The sequence below is a fragment of the Podarcis raffonei genome, chromosome 5 (genome assembly GCF_027172205.1).
Source record: "Podarcis raffonei isolate rPodRaf1 chromosome 5, rPodRaf1.pri, whole genome shotgun sequence".
Lineage (NCBI taxonomy): Eukaryota > Metazoa > Chordata > Lepidosauria > Squamata > Lacertidae > Podarcis > Podarcis raffonei.
In genome coordinates, this window is record NC_070606.1 from 7,294,669 (window position 1) to 7,314,270 (window position 19,602).

The following is a 19,602-nucleotide window of genomic DNA, read 5'->3' on the forward strand; positions in this document are numbered from 1 at the left end:
CAGCCAACAGCTCTGCAGCATTAATTTACTTTATCTGAGTTCTGTGGGGATTACTCTTGAGATAGACGGATGCCCACAACCTAAGCAAGCTATAGCTTAGGACCCCACTCTTTTAGGGGCTCCCCCAAAAAAATTTAAGGGAAAAAAACCTGCATGTACATTTCCAAAATACAGTGGTACCTCGGGTTACAGAAGCTTCAAGTTACAGACACTTCAGGTTACAGACTCCGATAACCCAGAAATAGTACCTCAGGTTAGGAACTTTGCTTCAGGATGAGAACAGAAATCGCGTGGCGGCAGCGGCGCAGCGGCAGCTGGAGGCCCCCTTAGCTAAAGTGGTACCTCAGGTTAAGAACAGTTTCAGGTTAAGAACGGACCTCCAGAATGAATTAAGTTCTTAACCCGAGGTACTACTGTAAAATAAATAAATAAATGAAACCTACATACAGCAACAGTGTCTTGTGTTGTGTAGGCTCCTGTGATGTACATATTTTGTTATGTGCAAATGGCTTTAGATGCCTATTAGGTCCATGAATTACCTTATAGCATATATTCAACACACAAAAAAACAGTGACAGCTGGACATATAAAGGGCCCCATTGCCTTCAGTAGCTTAGGGCCTCATCAAACCTAAATCCAGCCCTGCCCACAACATAACTCACAGGCAACGTAGGATTGCAACCTTAGAATGCACAAGGAAGGGGAGACAGATTGTTTGAAATCATTCAGAAGGGTTGCATGTAAGATGAAAATGAAGGGAAAGATCTTAAGGACCAATAGGCTGGCAAAAACAAACAAACAGGTTTTGCTTTAGGAGTGGATCCAGGAGGAAAGGACAAAAAGGAAAGGATGGAGGTTTCCAAAGAGGAATTCTTAGGATGTTTGATTGCGTGGTGTTGAATGCAATTCTTGATCTGCTGGTTTGGATAGACCAGTTCCAGGCCTCTCTTCTGACGGACGATGAAGCGAGAGATGCAGTTGCATCTCTCTGTCTCCATCAAGAACATGCAGATATGATCTGCATGAGGGTTTTCCTTTTCCATTTAATTCCATCTCAAATAATTCATTGCTTCTCGGAGTATCCTGTGCTCTAAAGCTTATGTTCTCCATATTATTAACAGGCCAAGTTTGAACTGATTGTATCAGAAGCCTCATACCTGCGGAGCTTAAACGTGGCCGTGGACCACTTCCAGCACTGCCACGAACTCCAAGCTGTCTTAACAAATCAAGATAAACAGTGGCTTTTCTCCCGCCTTCAGGATGTACGTGACGTTAGTGCCAAGTGAGTTGTGGTCTTCCTGTTCTGCTTGTATAGTTATCACACCGAAACCCTGGACGTCTCGAGCCAATGCAATCAATAGATACTTGCCTGTGCCTCATAACCGCATAGTACTTTGCGCTAGACTATACACTGTGGGTGGACAGACCACTGTCAGCATCAGTTTTCCATACTCTCATTCATATATTCTGTCCTGTTTCTAAATTACCGTATTTTTCGCCCTATAGGACACACTTTTCCCCCTCCAAAAATGAAGGGGAAATGTGTGTGCGTCCTATGGGGCGAATGCAGGCTTTCGCTGAAGCTTGGAGAGTGAGAGGGGTCAGTGCACACCGACCCCTCTCACTCTCCAGGCTTCAGGAAGCTATCAGCAAGTCTGGGGAGCCCGCGGGAGTTCCCGCGGGCTCCCTAGGCTGCGGATAGCAGCCTGCTGCCCGGAGCGCGGGGTGCGCTGAAGCAGAGCGCCCCGCGCTTTGCGCAGATATCCTTTTCTCCTCTAAAAACTATGGTAGGTGCGTTTTTAAAAGCTCGGGCTTCCCCCGCGACTGGGGGGGGAAAATAATTTTTTTTCTTTATATCCCCCCCAAAAAACTAGGTGCGTCCTATGGGCCGGTGCGTCCTATAGGGTGAAAAATACGGTAATCTGCAACTTTAAAAAAAGCCAAATGAAAATTCATATTTGAATGCATATTTTATTTTATATTTATTTATAAGGCCATTTATAAAACTGCAAACTCGTAAAAATATTGTGGCAGTGTATAATAAAATAATTAAAGTGTTTTAAAAAATCATAAAATGCAGACCAATATTGAATCAAATTAATTATTTTAAAATGCTTGTTGAAGCAAACATTTTCAGCAGGCAACAAAATACTAGAATTGGAGTAAAATCTGGATTCTGGTCTCCATGTTTATGTAGCCCTGAAAAAGCCCATAACAACACAACTGCAAGTTTTGTTAGTATTTAATGTTGTAACATTGCTTAACATTGTGTTTTGGTTTTTTTTATCTGGTTGCACATTTGCCTAGAATGCTGTTCAGCAGATGAATAGAATAGAAATGCCTGAAGGGTTTGTCCACGCTTCCACTTGTCCCCTGTCTAGAAAGCACAGGTCTGAGCAGTTTTCTCCTTGCCCTGCTCCTTTTCCAGGGAAAGCCTGCTTTTTGGTGCTAAATCAGAGCAAACATCAATCCAACTGAACACTAAAAAGTAGTTTTCCCTGGGCCAAAGCATCAAGACAAGTCGAAGTGTGGATAAGCCCTAAATCTTTATATAATCACCCAAGCAAGCTGCAACAAGCACTCCTCCTCCCTGGTCTCCCAGAACCAGAAGAGGTATGAAGTGAGAGAAGCAAAGACAGTCATGCAGGCACAGTCTCAGATTGCTTGGGGGAAACCCTGGCGATGAGGGGACTTAGGCAGCTGTGGGGAGGCTTTCAGCCTCAGCAACTGCTTCATGGGGGAAAGACCTGTCAGAAATGAGTTGCTGTGCTCATTAGGCCTCACACTCCTGTGCAGATCCTGTTGCTGCTAATAAAGAGTTAACTCCAACTTGCTCGGGTGATTTACTGCAGGCTCACTCCTGTCACACAATGAGTAAGAATTTCCCTACAGCTTGCACGTAGGGATTTGGGTGGCGCTGTGGGTAAAACCTCAGCGCCTAGGGCTTGCCGATCGCATGGTTGGCGGTTCGAATCCCTGCGGCGGGGTGAGCTCCCGTCTTTCGGTCCCAGCTCCTGCCCACCTAGCAGTTCGAAAGCACCCCTAAGTGCAAGTAGATAAATAGGTACCGCTTTATAGTGGGAAGGTAAACGGTGTTTCCGTGTGCTGCGCTGGTGCTGGCTTGCCAGAGCAGCTTCGTCACGCTGGCCACGTGACCCGGAAGTGTCTCCGGACAGCGCTGACCCCGGCCTCTTAAGTGAGATGGGCGCACAACCCTAGAGTCGGACACGACTGGCCCGTATGGGCAGGGGTACCTTTACCTTTACCTCGCACGTAGGGATAGTTATTTTTCTAAAGAAGGAGAAAGGTTAAAAAGTTGGGGGAAGTGCTGTAATTCTGGTCACCATGTCTCATTATTTTCTAATGGGGGGTTCCTGCAGTTTCCTATTTGACCTGGAGGAGAAGCTTGAGGAGAACATGTTCACCTTCAATGTGTGCGACGTGGCTCTGAGGCATGCGCCAGAATTCCGGAGGGTTTACCTGCCGTATGTGACAAACCAGACATACCAGGAGCAGACCTTTCGGCGACTACTGTAAGAAACCTAAAGATGCCCCCCTTTCCTGTATTTTTATCCTCTTTGTAACACCCCACAAAATGTCCTTTGTGGCATATCTACACCACAGACAAGTTGTCTCCTCTCTTGGGAACTATCGCTCTGAAAAGGGGTGGGGTGATAAGGCTCTCTAGCAGACAATGCTCAGGGTTCTGCAGGGGAACCCAGGACAGTTAAACTGGAACAAAACCTCATCTAGAGGTGGACAGTTAGGAAAGATCCACACCACACATTTAAAGCACATCTAATAAACATTCAGTAGAGATGTGGGTGGTGCTGTGGGTTAAACCACAGAGCCTAGGACTTGCCGATCAGAAGGTCGGCGGTTCAAATCCCCGTGACCGGGTGAGTTCCCGTTGCTCGGTCCCTGCTCCTGCCAACCTAGCAGTTCGAAAGCACATCAAAGTGCAAGTAGATAAATAGGTACCACTCTGGCGGGAAGGTAAACGGTGTTTCCGTACACTGTTCTGGTTCACCAGAAGCGGCTTAGTCATGCTGGCCACATGACCCGGAAGCTGTACAATAAAGCAAGATGAGCGCTGCAACCCCAGAGTTGGCCACAACTGGACCTAATGGTCAGGGGTCCCTTTACCTTTACTTAATACACATTCAAAGCATATGATTCCTCCCAAAGAATCCTGGGAACTGTAGCTGCCCCCCTCACAGAGCTATAGTTCCCAGGACACTTAACAAACAGTTGTCAGGTTGTCAAGTAAACAGCCTTTTATATAACAATAGTGCTTTTTGTGGAGATCTAAAAAGCATCACAGCAGTAGTTAACAGCATGCAGAAGAGCCCTATTTCAACGGGCCACACCTGATTCAGTTCATAAGTGTTTAAGATACCCAAAAACAGATATTGGTACATCATTTAGTTCAGGTTCCAGGTTAGAGGAAGCGCTGTGCCATTCCAATCTCATATAGATTTTATAGATAAATTCACCTATAAAGAGGCAAATCCCAGGGGAAATGATGTTTGCTACATTTGGCCAACGGATCCTGGCCCTTCCAAGGAGATTCCAGGGTATTGTCAAAGGATTGACAATCAGCTAAGATGCATCTCCCAGAATTCAAGTCCATGGTAACATATCCTAGATAACAGCACTAAAGGTAAAGGTAAAGGTACCCCTGCCCGTACGGGCCAGTCTTGACAGACTCTAGGGTTGTGCGCTCATCTCACTCTAGAGGCCGGGAGCCAGCGCTGTCCGCAGACACTTCTGGGTCATGTGGCCAGCGTGACAAGCTGCATCTGGCGAGCCAGTGCAGCACACGGAACGCCATTTACCTTCCCGCTAGTAAGCGGTCCCTATTTATCTACTTGCAGCCGGGGGTGCTTTCGAACTGCTAGGTTGGCAGGCGCTGGGACCGAGCGACAGGAGCGCACCCCGCCGCGGGGATTCGAACCGCCGACCTTTCGATTGGCAAGTCCTAGGCGCTAAGGCTTTTACCCACAGCGCCACCCGCGTCCCTAGATAACAGCACTAGCGCAATTTAAATAGAATGAAAGACCCAAAGAGGTTGATGCATAATAGTCAGCATTTTGTTTTATTTTTCTTACTTTATTTGGGACATTTTCACACTGTTCTTCAGCCAGCCAGAGAGGCTTACATAAAGTGGATAAAAACAGCAGGAAGCAGTAAAACAATTAAAGCAAATAAGAACAAATAATCAGCAATGAAACCAAGATCTTTCTTTTGAACCGCCCTGAGATCTTGTGATGAAGGGTGGTCTAAAAAGGCCTCACACACATAAGATCTAAAAATAAAGATACAAAAGATTAATATCCCTCCCAACACCACCCCAGCCCAAGATTCTGTTCAGCCTCCCAGGCCAGGTAGAAAAGGCCCACAAGGCAGGGAGCAAGTCTTCCAGGACTCACTTGCCAAGATGGTCTCTGGCCTTTTCAGCAGCCTCAGCTTTTCTAGTTGGGAGTCAATCTAATCTGCCGTGTCTTCTCTCTGGCAGGAATGATGTCCCTGCCTTCCAACAGGTTTTGGAGAGACTAGAAAGTGATCCTGTTTGCCAGCGCCTGTCTCTCAAATCCTTCCTCATCCTCCCGTTCCAGCGCATCACAAGACTTAAACTCCTTCTCCAGGTAAAAGTGTTGGGGACACAGGACTCGCCTTTCCTTGGGCTGGCCAGCCTCATAATTAAATCGACAGTTTTCCTGGCAGTAAAAATGTAAGCAGCGGGAAAAGAATTGGTGGCCACTTCTTTATTGCAAAGATATTTGACATTTACATGCATGCAATGGCAGCAAATCAGAGCTTTGCCATGTAGAAGTGTGCCTCAGTCCAAAAGGTGTTTTCCAGGAGCTTCTGTTTGAAGTTGTTTTGGTGGAAGTGGCAGGAATTTAACCTCCTATATTTTCAAAACCTGGGCTCTTCCATTCCGCACTCACCTCTTCCCCAGGAGCATGGCTTAATTTCAATATTTATACCAGGCATAGGCAAACTCGGCCCTCCAGATGTTTGGGGACTACAATTCCCATCATCTCCTGCTGGTCCTGCTAGCTAGGGATCATGGGAGTTGTAGGCCAAAAACATCTGGAGGGCCAAGTTTGCCTGTGCCTGATTTATACCCATTTCTTTTGGACTCTGGGAAGTTTTAGGAGGAGTGCTGAAACTTGGTCCATGGAAGCACAGCTTCAAAGGGAGTTTGAAAAACTTGTTTCTCAAATAAGTTTAAAAACTGGAACCCCTGAAAGAGCCTGCCGCCTTCCCTTAGTTCTCTGTTATCAGCCTAGAATCAAATAAGGTGTGAAACACTTAGCATCTGTGGCAACAGAACTTTCTGGCAAATCTCTCTAGGGGATGGAAGTTGAGGGACTGACCAGCACCTTCTCTCAGAATTGTCCCCTATAAAAACTAGCTGCTGACCAGAGGGATAGCCTTTAATTTAACACTGCCTGAAAAAAAAAATCCATAAATTAGCCAAGTATTTAGGTAAAGGTAAAGGGACCCCTGACCATTAGGTCCAGTCATGACCGACTCTGGGGTTGCGGCACTCATCTCGCTTTATGAGCCGAGGGAGCTGGTGTACAGCTTCCGAGTCATGTGGCCAGCATGACTAAGCCGTTTCTGGCAAACCAGAGCAGCGCATGGAAACGCCGTTTACCTTCCCGCCAGAGCGGTACCTACTTATCTACTTGCACTTTGACGTGCTTTCGAACTGCTAGGTGGCCAGGAGCAGGGACCGAGCAACGGGAGCTCACTCCATTGCGGGGATTCGAACCGCTGACCTTCTGATCGGCAAGCCCTAGGCTCTGTGGTTTAACCCACAGTGCCACCCACATCCCTTAGCCAAGTATTTAATCTCTTATCAAAAACCCTTTGCTTCCCTCCTGCAGAACATACTGAAGAGAACTCGGCCCGGTGCCGATGAAGAGGTACAGGCCACTCAAGCATATGATGCACTTGAGAAGGTAAAGGGTGTTGAAACCCATTCTTCAGCCCACTCACCACTTCTCGCTGCCTCACACAAATGGTTCAAAAGTTTTCTCAACTCTTCCGGGCCACAAATTCCCAGTAGATAGAAGCTGAGGTACCCATGCTGTTGTTTTCTGAGACACATGAGATATGAATTCCTTAGATACCCGAGCGACTTCTCTTCCCCTATTAATTAAAAGCATGCCACAAATAATGGTTTGGAAGCTGCTCCAAGTTAGTTACAATGATGTGCAGTAATGCATGCATGTAACCCAACACTGTGGTTTGGATGCACAATGTATCCATTCACTGTGTGAATCAACTGTGTTTTTACTGAGCCAATGCCATCTAGTGAGATTCTGGGGTGAGGGGTGATTTGAACCTGGGTCTTCTCAGTTTAAGTCCAGCACTCTGGCCAATACACAGCTAGCAGTAGAATATTCTGAAGTTATATGTTCTATAAAGGTAAAGGGACCCCTGACCATTAGGTCCAGTCGTGACCGACTCTGAGGTTGCGACGCTCATCTCGCTTTATTGGCTGAGGGAGCCAGCGCACAGCTTCCGGGTCATGTGGCCAGCATGACTAAGCCGCTTCTGGCGAACCAGAGCAGCGCACGGAAACACTGTTTACCTTCCTGCCGGAGCGGTACCTATTTATCTACTTGCACTTGGACGTGCTTTTGAACTGCTAGGTTGGCAGGAGCAGGGACCAAGCAACGGGAGCTCACCCCATCGCGGGGATTCAAACTGCTGACCTTCCGATCGGCAAGCCCTAGGCTCAGTGGTTTAGACCACAGCGCCACCCCCGTCCCTATATGTTCTATAATTAACCACAAATGTTTGAGTATTCCCCTCTAAATAGAGGGTGCCTGGGAAAGTTTAGACCCAAAGGGATGTAACTTCCAGCATGGGTAATAAGACCCAGATGCATATCTTGAACACTAAAGAAATCTAGCTGGTGAGCCTTTTCCTGAAGAAGTGGTTGATCCAAAGTACAGTCCTTTTGCATCTGCCCCATTTAGGGTCCATTTTGTTGAACGTCCGCAGCAAACTCGGAAGTACCAGAACAGGTTACTTCCAGGTTTGCCGCTTGCGCACTCGCAGAAGTGCTAAATCATACTTCGCGCATGCGCAGAGCGGCGCTTTGTCGAGCGTCCCTTTCATTGTGCGTCTGGGGCTCCGGAACAGATCCCGGACACAAAAGGAGGTACGACTGTAACCAGTTCCCTCAACACCAAGCGCTAACCACAAAAGGAACAGTGCTGTCTATGTAACCTCTCCCTTAAGATTGGTCTCTGTCTGCACTGTTGCTTTTCGTCATTACCGTCAGGACCGAGTCATCTGTGTGCCCTTGTGGAACTGGGTCATCCCAAGCCCCATGCACCCTGCCCTACAGCTATGAGGTACCCCAATAGTTTCTCTGCTATGGTGGAAGAAGCTTACGCAGCTTTCTAAGTGATTGAGGTTTATCATTTAGAGAAAAAAGAGGGCCGTGGGTACTTTACACATATTTTTTTTAAAAATAAATGTTTATTGAGATTTTACAAAACAAAAAAGTCATCATTTCAAATAAATCAATCAATCAGATAAAGCCCAAACAAAAAACAAAGAACAGAAAAACAAGAAACAATACACACTTAACAAAGTAAGAAAAAGAAGAAAAAAAGAAAAATCCACTTTTAAATTTCAAAATTCCATATCCCTCTGTCCTGACCTCCTCACATCTCTCTTTTTTGTGTTCCTCTTTGTTCCGTCAAATTCAGCAAGTTCTAACCCTTTTTCAAACCTTACTTATAATTTCCAGTTCCAGTTCCATTTCCAGTTATTATGTCTCAAATTTCCCTTATCTTAGCCCATTACTCCACCTTATATACTATGACATAATATTTATTCTGTTCATATCCCCCTTCTCCTTTTTAAAATTCTTCTTTTCATATCACTTTTAACCAAATCCTGCATGCCCTGTTACCTTCCCTTCCCACAAGGTACTTTACACATATAAACAGTGGATCTGAAATTAGCTTAACTCAGCCAGAGAATTGGTCTAGCCAACTGAAGATTCTTGCATTTTTCTAAAAAGTTGCTCCTGCCAAAACCAGGTGGCCTGATTCCATTCTCTGCCTCCTAAACCCATACCCTGTCACCCTTTCCGCTTTGAGAAGGGGACGTCCACCCCACCTCCCATTTTTTCCAACACTTCCCCACCCTAACAGCATTTTCCTTTCCGCAGCTCATCAAAGATTGCAATGAAAATGTCCAGCGTATGAGGAGCACCGAGGAGCTAATCTACTTGAGTAAAAATATGGAGTTTGAATGCAAGGTAAACATTCATTCAGGGGGTTACAGCTTCCCCCGTCTGACACTGTACTGCAACCACCTGCTTTATTCATGGACAGATAGCCCTGCATAGTGCGGATGATGCCAAGATCACAGGTTTGATCCCCCTATGGGTGCAATTTCTGCTTCGAAGAGGGTTGGGCTAGATGGTGCTCAGGGTCCCTTCCAGCTCTGTGATTCTATGACCAGAGCTAACCTACTAGTGAACTGCCCTGGTCACCAAGAGGCCTTCAGCTTATCCCTATCTTGCAGAAGGGACAGGAGAACCTGTGTCCTTTCTGATGTTGGGCATACAGCTCCCTAACCATTGGCTATGCTGGCTGGAGCGGAGGGACCACAGGTTCCCCAATGCAGTCTTATAGGCAAGGTGATGGTATTGGGCTAAGTACAGTATCCTTCATGCCTTCATGCAGGGCGATCTGTGTGCAGAGCAATGTGTGACCCATCTACTGGCCACATCCACCGTCCAATGTGTAGGCTAGAATAGTAATTTTATCAACTTTCGAGCTTCAGAGAAACCTCCCCACATGGATCTGTCTATCAGGAAGCCCTTGCTTCTCTGCCACCCCATCCTCTGGAAAGTATTCTAGGCCACACACGCAACTCCGTTAATGAAGGTTCTGATGCCCCTTGAGCCTCATTGCTACTTCTTGGAGACAAGGAGCACACCCAGAACTCACACACACCTGCCAATTGCAGGGGAAAGCAGTTGTGGGTGGGAAGGTCTTTCAGGAGAGCTTGGCTGCCTGTTGAGAACCCCCACCCCCCAATAGCTTCCAAGCAATCTTGCTTCCTCACAAGACAAACTGGAAACCACATTCAGAGGACAGGAGGGTGCACCTCACAGCTCATTATGACCAAGTCTGGCTTCTGCCTTTCCAAAGCTGTCCATCCCTAGAGCTGACCTTTCCAAACTGACCATCCCATCGCCCAGGACAAGTTCTCCCACTATACAAGTTCTCAAAGTAGCTGTCTTATTACAAAAGAATTTCAGAAATAGACTGGAAAGAGAAGTTGCTGAATTACAACTTATTACCAAACTTTAAACCATGGAGAGACTTGGACTGAATAGAGACATTGGATTCTTATCTCATTATACATGATAAAGCTATTTTTGGCCATCTCACCCTTTGCTTTTCCCTGTAAGACCAATTGCAGTCATTAACAGTCGTCAACTGGTTTACCACACCTATCAGTCACCCATTCCCACCACCCTTCTGAGTAATACCCCTCTCTATTCTCTCACTGGTGACTTCTGTTTCAGTGTATCTGAAGAAGTGTGCATGCACACGAAAGCTCATATGAATAACAAACTTAGTTGGTCTCTAAGATGCTACTGGAAGGAATTTTTTTATTTTGTTTCATCCCTAGAGTGGTATTCTTTCATCATCCATCCCATATGCAACTCCTTCTCAGTGGAATATTCTACAGGCTCACAGAACAATCCGGAAAATGGCACTTTGACACCACTCACCTTTCCTTCCACTAGCCATTGCCCTCTAGCACTGGAGATGGGATAAGAAATCTTCTCTACCTCTGTGCAGGGAGAGGAGAACAGCTCTCAAAACTTGTGTCTTGAAGCACTGGAGTTATAATGAGACCTTTGGGCCTCACCTAGAGCAATTATTCTTGCACTTGCAGATTTTCCCACTCATCTCACAGTCACGGCGGCTGGTAAAACGTGGGGAACTCACAGCGCTGGAGTACAACTTGAGCTTGAAGTGGAAACTGACCACCCGGCCAATCTACCTGCACCTCTTTAATGACTACCTGCTCCTATCTCGGCCCAGAGAGTAAGTGTTGGGGAAGGGTTCCATTACTCCATCTTTCACTCAACATTTATCCCTCAGCAATCGTAACATCCTAGTTATGCAAATGAGGTGGGTCAATTCCTTTCCTTTCTGTTTCCTTTCCTTTTAGTAACACATAAATAATTTCTGGAAACGTCTGGAAATTTATGAAGTTAATAAAATAAAAAACATTATCATATTCTTAGTCCCCACCCCCACTTTTACAAGTCCAAATATGTATAAATATTCAGTATAAGAAAGTTTTTGTTAAATTCTCCCCCCACAAAAATACTTACTTGACACTCAGTCTTCTTTTTATTTATACAATTTCAGATTAATTTAAACAATCACATGATTGCAGCAAGAGAAATGGATGGAAGAGGTCATGTTATAGAAGCCTGGCATAACTTTAGATGGTTTTGCATTCAGGTGGCACATTTTTTAAAAAATGGGACTTTATGTGAATTTAGGGAAGGTATGCATTTTTCCATCTTCCATCACTACAATGTATTGTTGTGTTATGCATGAAGAGCAGGGGGCAACCACTCATAATTTGCTAGGGCACAAAATACCCTTATGCCAGCAATGGCAAGGAGTCTTCTTTCTTACTCATTAAAACCAAGCTTTTAAAATGCCCCCTTCCTTTTCTTTCTCTATCTCCTGCAGGAATGGGCGCTTTATCGTATTTGATTTTGCTGCTTCCTCGAATGTGCGTGGAGAGAAGTGTGAAATGAAACTGCACGGCTCAAGCAAAAATCTCTTCCGCCTCTTCCTGCTGCAGAACAATCAAGGGAAAAAAGTGGAGTTCCTCTTCCGTACAGAAACACAGTAAGCAAAAGCCAAATGTTTTTGCATTGGAGAACTCCCAGCACCACACATTCCTTAGTTTAACTTTCAGAGTGAATGAAGAATGAGATGATGCCTTGTGCAATCACGTATTTACTAAAAGCAACACAGAACTTCCTTTTTTTTATTGCATGAAGTATATCAGTTTTATTCCACATATTAACAGTCTTACCAGCAGGATTGTACCAAGGTGAGAAACCTTCAAAGTCTGAAGGGGAGGGCTTGCAAGCTCAGCTCTGCATACAGCTGAGGGTTGACCTTTTTTGCTACCTCCTGCTGGAATTGCCAGCTTCTTTTTGCCTTTTGTGCAACTTATTGTTGCATTTATATTCTCCCTCTCCTCAAGAGAAGCTCAAAAGAATGGTAAAAAGGGTATGATCCAGCATTTTGTAATATCTGCATTCATTTACAGATTTAGCATAGGCAAAGGCATAGTTTAAACACTCCAACCGATAGCTGAATATCACCCAGAGCCGACACACTGAAATTAATGAATGTTAGGTCCATTAAGTTCAGTGGCTGCTAAAGGGCTGTGAAAATGTGTGTCCCAGGCTTTTTAGACTCGTAGAAGGGACGCGGGTGGCGCTGTGGGTTAAACCACAGAGCCTAGGACCTGCCTATTGGAAGGTTGGCTGTTCGAATCCCCGCGACGGGGGGGGGGGGGTTGAGCTCCCGTTGCTCGGTCCCTGCTCCTGCCAACCTAGCAGTTCGAAAGCACATCAAAGTGCAAGTAGATAAATAGGTACCGCTCCGGCGGGAAGGTACGGGACGTTTCCGTGCACTGCTCTGGTTAGCTTGGTCATTCTGGCCATATGACCTGGAAGCTGTCTGTGGACAAACGCCAGCTCCCTCGGCCTACAGAATGAGATGAGTGCGCAACCCCAGAGTCGGTCACGACTGGACCTAATGGTCAGGGGTCCCTTTACCTTACCTTTACCCACATAGTATCTGAAACCCAAGGGGCTCATTGGTTACCAGATGTGAAATATGTGGCATTATTTTCAGCTCTCCTGCCCCAGTACTGATCCCTTCTTCCAAGTCATTCTCCAACCCTTCTCCAGGTGCCCACTCATCAGAATCCAGCTAGTCCCTGACATGTAGATGATAATAATAATAATAATAAAATTTTATTTATATCTCGCCCTCCCCAGCCGAAGCCAGGCTCAGAGCGGCTAACGGCAGTAAAAGTAACACAGTTTACATAAAATCACAATCAATTAATTGAAATACATTCTAAAATCAATTCATTCTAAAATCAATTCAGAGTCAAATTAATGGCAACCATTGGGCTAGAGTTCTATGAGGATTACAGAAGGAGGGGGTCAGACTGTGCCTTGGCCAAAGGCCTGGTAGAACAGCTCTGTCTTGCAGGCCCTGCGGAAAGATGTCAAGTCCCGCAGGGCCCTAGATATTCAGTCACCCCATAGCAGGGGGCACCATTTTGTGGTTCACCTCAGGTGCCAAAACATTTTGAGCTGGCTCGGCCAAGAACAGTGGCTTCCTTAAAAGCCGTTAGTTAGTTAGTTAGTTAGTTAGTTAGCTATGAGCATGACTCATGGTGTGCCACAAGTAATGGGAGCAAAGTATACTACTATACATCTTGACATTTCACCAGCAACTGCTGCGTACAACCTGGAATGCCTCTCTCCTCACTTTTCACTTAATCTCCCCCCTGCCCCAGGAGTGAGAAGCTGAGGTGGATTTCTGCTCTTATGCCACAGCAAGCTGAACCTGACCTTTTGGATGACCCTGGTAAGATTGCTCAAGACATAGACTGCAAAGGGCTAACTCACATAATAGTGGTATTACATATATACAATAGCAAGCAAATACCAACAGTATCAACAATCAGATGCTTGCTCAAAACATTTCTGTTTTCTCGGGTGTTTCCAAAAGTGTGACTCCAACTCTTATATTTATTCATGGTTAATTTTACACTGTGTTTTCATTGTTTAATATTTTATTGTGCTTTTTGTACTGCCTACCACTTGGATATACCATGTCAAATGGTATATAAATCTGTTAAGTAAAATACAGTACACATTGATCCTGGGCACTTATTAATGCTGCAGGTTCTTTATTAACACTGCAGCAGCACGAAATATATATATATATATATATATATATATTAAAATGTCCAGTAGCACCTTAGAGACCAACTAAGTTTGTTCTTGGTATAAGCTTCCATGTGCATGCACACTTCTTCAGATACACTGAAACAGAAGTCACCAGACCGTTCTATATTGTGGGAGGATGGGGTGGGGTTTTTTTCAGGAGGGTAGTAGGAGATGGGTGGTTGACTCTTTTTCATTGTGCCCATCACATTACTTTACATATGAAGAACTAAAACCAGAAATGTGTGCATTCCTTCAATCAAGGACGAGAATTCTTACTGGATATGCAGTTAAACTAAGCTGAGACTCAGTTTACATTGCACACACAAATCTCAAAATTGAAGAACCAGGAATGGTACAGTAAGTTTTATTCAAAATAAAACAGAGATGCCCAAGCTATACTGACGAATTCAGTATTTTATTTTTTTCAAGTACATTTTAGGTTTCTTTGCTTGCTTGTTTTGAAAAAGAACAACCCAACACATCTGAATGGTTAACAACAACAACACACCTGGTAACTGATAATCACTATATTCTTTCTTTCCAAGCTCTCTTAGACAAACTTCAAGTTCAGTGTGTGAGGTCATACAAAGCCCGAGAGAATGATGAGCTGGCCCTGGAGAAAGCAGATATAATTATGGTCCTGCAGCAAAGTAGCGATGGTGAGTGGATTTGGCAATGTTGTGGCAAGGTGCTGTGAGGGGCAGGAAAGAGAGCTGAAAATGTCATGGGGTGACTATGACCTGGAAAGTGGTTTCCTTTGGAACTAGGAAATTGCTTACATCGTTGAAAAATTAAAAATGGAAAATACTGCTTTCCTTGTGTCTAAGCTGTTTTTCGCCCAGCAGGGCAAAAGCCTGTGCTGACATGGCAGCTCCCCCCCACCCCCGGTCCACCTCACGTGGGAAAGCAGGGATAGAATTTGGCATCAGGGAAACAGCCTGTGGGGAAAGGGTTAAACACCCTTCCTGTCACTGCTGCAATCAAATGAGAGCTTTCCATGTATTAAAAGTAATACCAGACACAAGAGAAACGTCACCCATCCATATAGCTTGATCCAGATATTACTTCATTTGATAGCATGTGAAATAATAATAATAATATAATAATAATAATTTATTATTTATACCGCGCCCATCTGGCTAGGCTTCCCCAGCCACTCTGGGCGGCTTCCAAAAAAATATTAAAATACATCAAAAATTAAAAGCTTCCCTAAACAGGGCTGCCTTCAGATGTCTTCTAAAAGTCTGGTAGTTGTTCTTGTCTTTGACATCTGGTGGGAGGGCGTTCCACAGGGAAGGCGCCACTACTGAGAAGGCCCTCTGCCTGGTTCCCTATAACTTGGCTTCTCGCAGTGAGGGAACCGCCAGAAGGCCCTCGGAGCTGGATCTCAGTGTCCGGGTAGAACGATGGGGGTGGAGATGCTCCTTCAGATATACTGGACCACGGCCATTTGGGCTTTAAAGGTCAGCACCAACACTTTGAATTGTGCTCGGAAACGTACTGGGAGCCAATGTAGGTCTTTCAAGACCGGTGTTATATGGTCTCGGCGGCTGCTCCCAGTCACCAGTCTAATCTCCCCATAGATGGTGTTTTGCTCCTTTTTCAGACGAGAATAGATAAGAGACAGAGAATGGGAGCTTTCTTCTGAATTGCCCTGGTCCACACACACTGCATGAAGACAGAGAGTGGTAACTTATCACTGTTCACACATAAGCACTTGCAAGGCTTCTCTTTGGTCCTGCCATGAACTTGACCACACTTTGTCAGAAAACTGAGAAGCAAAGGAGTACAGTTGTACCTCATGTTGCGTAACCTCTAAGCTATTGAATCTTTGGGTTATGGCAAACCTGGAAGTGGGTTTGCCGCTCGCGCATGCGCAGAAGCGTTTTGTGGCACCAACCGCCTGCGCAGAAGCGGCCCTCCAGTTACGGAATTTTCGGGATACGGCCGGGCCTCCGGAATGGATCCTGTTTGTAACCGGAGGTACCACTGTATTCAATTCCACTCAGCACTTGTTAGGATGGTAAAGATAACCAGCTAAAACACACTTAACTGTTCAGTGTATATCATGTATTATAGATTTTTATTCTTGTCCCTGCGGAGCTTAACAATGTGCCTTTTTGATGGTGAGAAAGACCACAGAGAAAGCAGGAGAGGACAAAGAATCAAGGGTGGCAAGTGATTGAATGTGAACAAATGCCAGTAACAGATACGCAACCCAGTGTTTTGTTTGTTTTGGAACTAAATTCCACTTAGGGTAACAGCCTTAGATTGGTTAGAGTTGGAGATGAGGATTCAGAGGTCCGCACTCATCAGAAATCGGGCTAAGGCAGGATTGGCACTTCACATTGGCACTTCGGAGGATGGTGCAGTCAGTCAGTTCTGAGACCTAAACTACACCAGAATAAGCTCTCTCACTCTAGGGCGATCTCATCTTACCAAGAGTTAAGGACTTGCTGCACCTTAGGTACAAATGTGGTTGTATCACCCAGATGGCTAGCCTACCAGGGTAACTTGTAGACCAGGCTTCCTCAACTTCGGCCCTCCAGAAGTCTTTGGCCTACAACTCCCATGATCCCTAGCTAGCAGGACCAGTGGTGAGGGATGATGGGAATTGTAGTCTCAAAATGTCTGGAGGGCCAAGGTTGAGGAAGCCTGTTGTAGACTGTAACAACTCCCTAAATGGTTCTCTGAATGTTTCACGCTTCGTGTCTGCTCCTTCTGCAGGGTGGTTTGAAGGAGTGAAACTCTCCGATGGGGAAAGAGGCTGGTTCCCTTCCGATCACGTGGAAATAATCTCCAGCAAGCAAGCGCGCCAGATGAATCTGAAGGAGGAACAGCGTGTCAAGTATGCAAAACAACAAGTCTTTCATAAGAGATAGGGCCCTGTTACCCCCAAAGACAAACACTTTAACGCTCGTCTCCATTGTGGCTCCATTAACCCAACAGTACATTGCTGTATTTGGTTTTCTGGAAGAGAAACCTCCTTTGACGCCATCAACAAATGTTTAACCAATACAGGACACAGTACGTACCAAAGAAATGAAAACTGACTTGGTGGAAAGATTCTCTTCCTGTGCATCACCAGAGGAGGAAAAAGAGAAGAAAAAACCTGCATTAGCTTTGGCTTGATGGTTTCAAATAAGAAATACAGTTGGAAACTGGATATTAGGACTTCTGGGAACCAGTTATCGACACTGCCGTTGTTCCAATGCATGAACTCCTCGCTTGGGGCCTTTGCTTCAGTTTCTGCTCTGCCAAATGAGGCTATGACTTACCTCACAGAAGGGTGTGAAGCTAATAATGTTCCCAAATGCTTTGAAGTCTTCCCAAAAAGAAGATGCTAGAGAAAAGCAAATATATATTTTATATGTATTGTCATGGAAATTGGCTTTTCTGTTTGAAATACTTCATTTATTTTAATTGCCACGTACTTCTTACCAAAGAAGATAGGATACATATATATGAATGAAAGGGAGCCAGGTTCCCCTGCACTCTGCTTTACAAAAAAGTTTGCCAACTTTTCCTGGTCTGCTCCTGTGCTTTTAACAGTAAATTGACACACACAAATTTGGCAGGTGAAAGCATTTCACACCTTTTGTCTCCACATCAGAAAAGCTTCACCTGCTACTAATTTCTGCAAGTCAGTGTGTAATTAAAGGAACAGGAGAAGAAATCCAGAGAAAATCTATATAGGGAAATGGACTAAGAATGCAGGGAGAAGGAAGACATATTTTCCATTAACACCTCCCTTTCTTCTGGAGCCACTTCTTTAGTTGGATAACATTTCCGGCCCCCCCGCCCCCCTTATTCTCAGCTTGTGGCCAGCCTAAGAGCCTTAGGAATGCACAAACTCATCAGATTGCTGGGGGGGGGGCAGCAGGGACAACTGATAAATGACTGCTTGGTGACTGTCAGTAGGTACTGCGTCTTTTAAGGGCAGAGGGTACATGCTTTCTGTGCAGATGGTCCCAGATTCCATCCCTGCTATTTACAAGTAGTATACGATGGGAAAGGTGCGTTGACAGCAAGGGCACGGGGGTGGGGTGGGGGCAGAGGGCCTGTGGCCCTGGGTGCACAATTTTGAGGGCCGTGCCTCTCCACTTTTAAACTCTGGAGATGAGCCACAGCGCCTTTCCACACCTTAACTTGGAAGCCCAGGGTGAGCTAAACTAACTCGCAGAGGGATTTTTCCTGTACCATCGCCCTGGTTCCGCACAGCCCTGCATTCCTCTCTGCGGGCATTGGGGGGATTAACCCACCAAGGGGCCTGTTGTCCAGCTGGCCCCCCCCCATGTGGGTGCAGGTGGTGCAGCACAGCCCCACTTGGCTCCAGTGGAGGGGGGAATCTGCCCCGGCAACTTCAGCGATGAGGGTTGGGCTGTTGCGGCAGACTCCGTTTACCCCCTCTGCATCCTGCACCCCCTGACGCGCATGCCTGCCCCAAGCACCAGCAACCTACGCTATGACACTGGTTGACAGTCATGATAGATGCACTGGATACGCAAATAGGAAGCTCCTCTGGAAATGCCATCAGCTGTGGAGACCAGGCAAGACATAACTCAGGATGTAAAGCAATGTTCTTTATCAGCAGCCATTCACGATATTGCAGTATAAGAAACAAAGTAGAAAAAGACTGAGACAGGCTTGGGGTGTGTAACTGTATATTCTGTTTTTGTAATGGCCTGATCAAGCACACCTTAGACCACTGCAATCAAAGGGCATAGGCCTGGTTAAATCCACATAGGATTGTCACCTGAGGCTGCTTAATCTGCCTTCAGAAAAACCCAGATTCTTCCAAGTATAAATATTTGGCAGTCAGATACACAGGGGCGTGGCCCACAAATCACTTAAACAGACTTACAATCCAAAAACATATTATGCCTATAGATATTCCAAATGTGCAGTTGCTTTCCTCAGAGGCGGCTTAAAAAGGATGGTGGTACCAACAAATTTAAATAGGTTTTTGCACAATTGGCTTTTGCAAACATTTTAAAGATCTCTTCGTTATACAAGGTTGGTGGAACTGAAGCTCAAATTGCAAATTACTTGGAGTTCTGTGATTCTTCCTTCCATGTTGCTTTTCTTAAGCCAAAGCAGCCAATAAGTCTGAGTACAAGAAGGGAACACAGAGGAAATTGCTTTATTCTTTTCCCTCTGGTTATTTTTCAGCTCAGAATGGCCCTGCCCAACCTACTTTTCCATCTGCTATGGGTAAAAGCAACAGGACCCCATAGCTTCCCCCCAATGACAGTTTTGGGGGAACAATGATAGTTATAGTGGAACAAACCAATACAACCCCATACAGTGGTGCCTCGCAAGACGAAATTAATTCGTTCTGCGAGTTTTTTCGTCTTGCGAATTTTTCGTCTTGCGAAGCACGGTTTCGGAAAAGTTTTGGAAAAGCTTCAAAAATCACCAAAGTCTTCAAAAACCTCAAAAAAGGCTACCACACCGCGTGCTATGAGTTGCTCCTCGAAGTCAAGTCGCAACTGTATTAACGGTTTTAAGAAAAAGGAAACAAACTTGCA

At 45.4% G+C, this 19,602-nt stretch overlaps 1 protein-coding gene across 2 annotated transcripts in view; it reads left to right on the forward strand.

Annotated features, from left to right (window-relative positions):
• The window catches only part of ARHGEF5 (Rho guanine nucleotide exchange factor 5), a 66,384-nt gene extending 48,926 nt beyond the window's left edge, over positions 1-17,458 (forward strand). For both annotated transcript variants that reach the window (XM_053387702.1, XM_053387701.1), the window contains exons 6-15: positions 1,122-1,282; positions 3,381-3,533; positions 5,519-5,648; positions 6,903-6,977; positions 9,212-9,301; positions 10,960-11,111; positions 11,775-11,936; positions 13,636-13,706; positions 14,617-14,730; positions 16,799-17,458. In XM_053387702.1, the coding sequence (XP_053243677.1) occupies positions 1,122-1,282; positions 3,381-3,533; positions 5,519-5,648; positions 6,903-6,977; positions 9,212-9,301; positions 10,960-11,111; positions 11,775-11,936; positions 13,636-13,706; positions 14,617-14,730; positions 16,799-16,953 (1,263 nt within the window). In that variant the 3' untranslated portion in view covers positions 16,954-17,458. The remainder of the gene's footprint in view (positions 1-1,121; positions 1,283-3,380; positions 3,534-5,518; positions 5,649-6,902; positions 6,978-9,211; positions 9,302-10,959; positions 11,112-11,774; positions 11,937-13,635; positions 13,707-14,616; positions 14,731-16,798) is intronic.
• Positions 17,459-19,602: the final 2,144 nt, after the last annotated feature.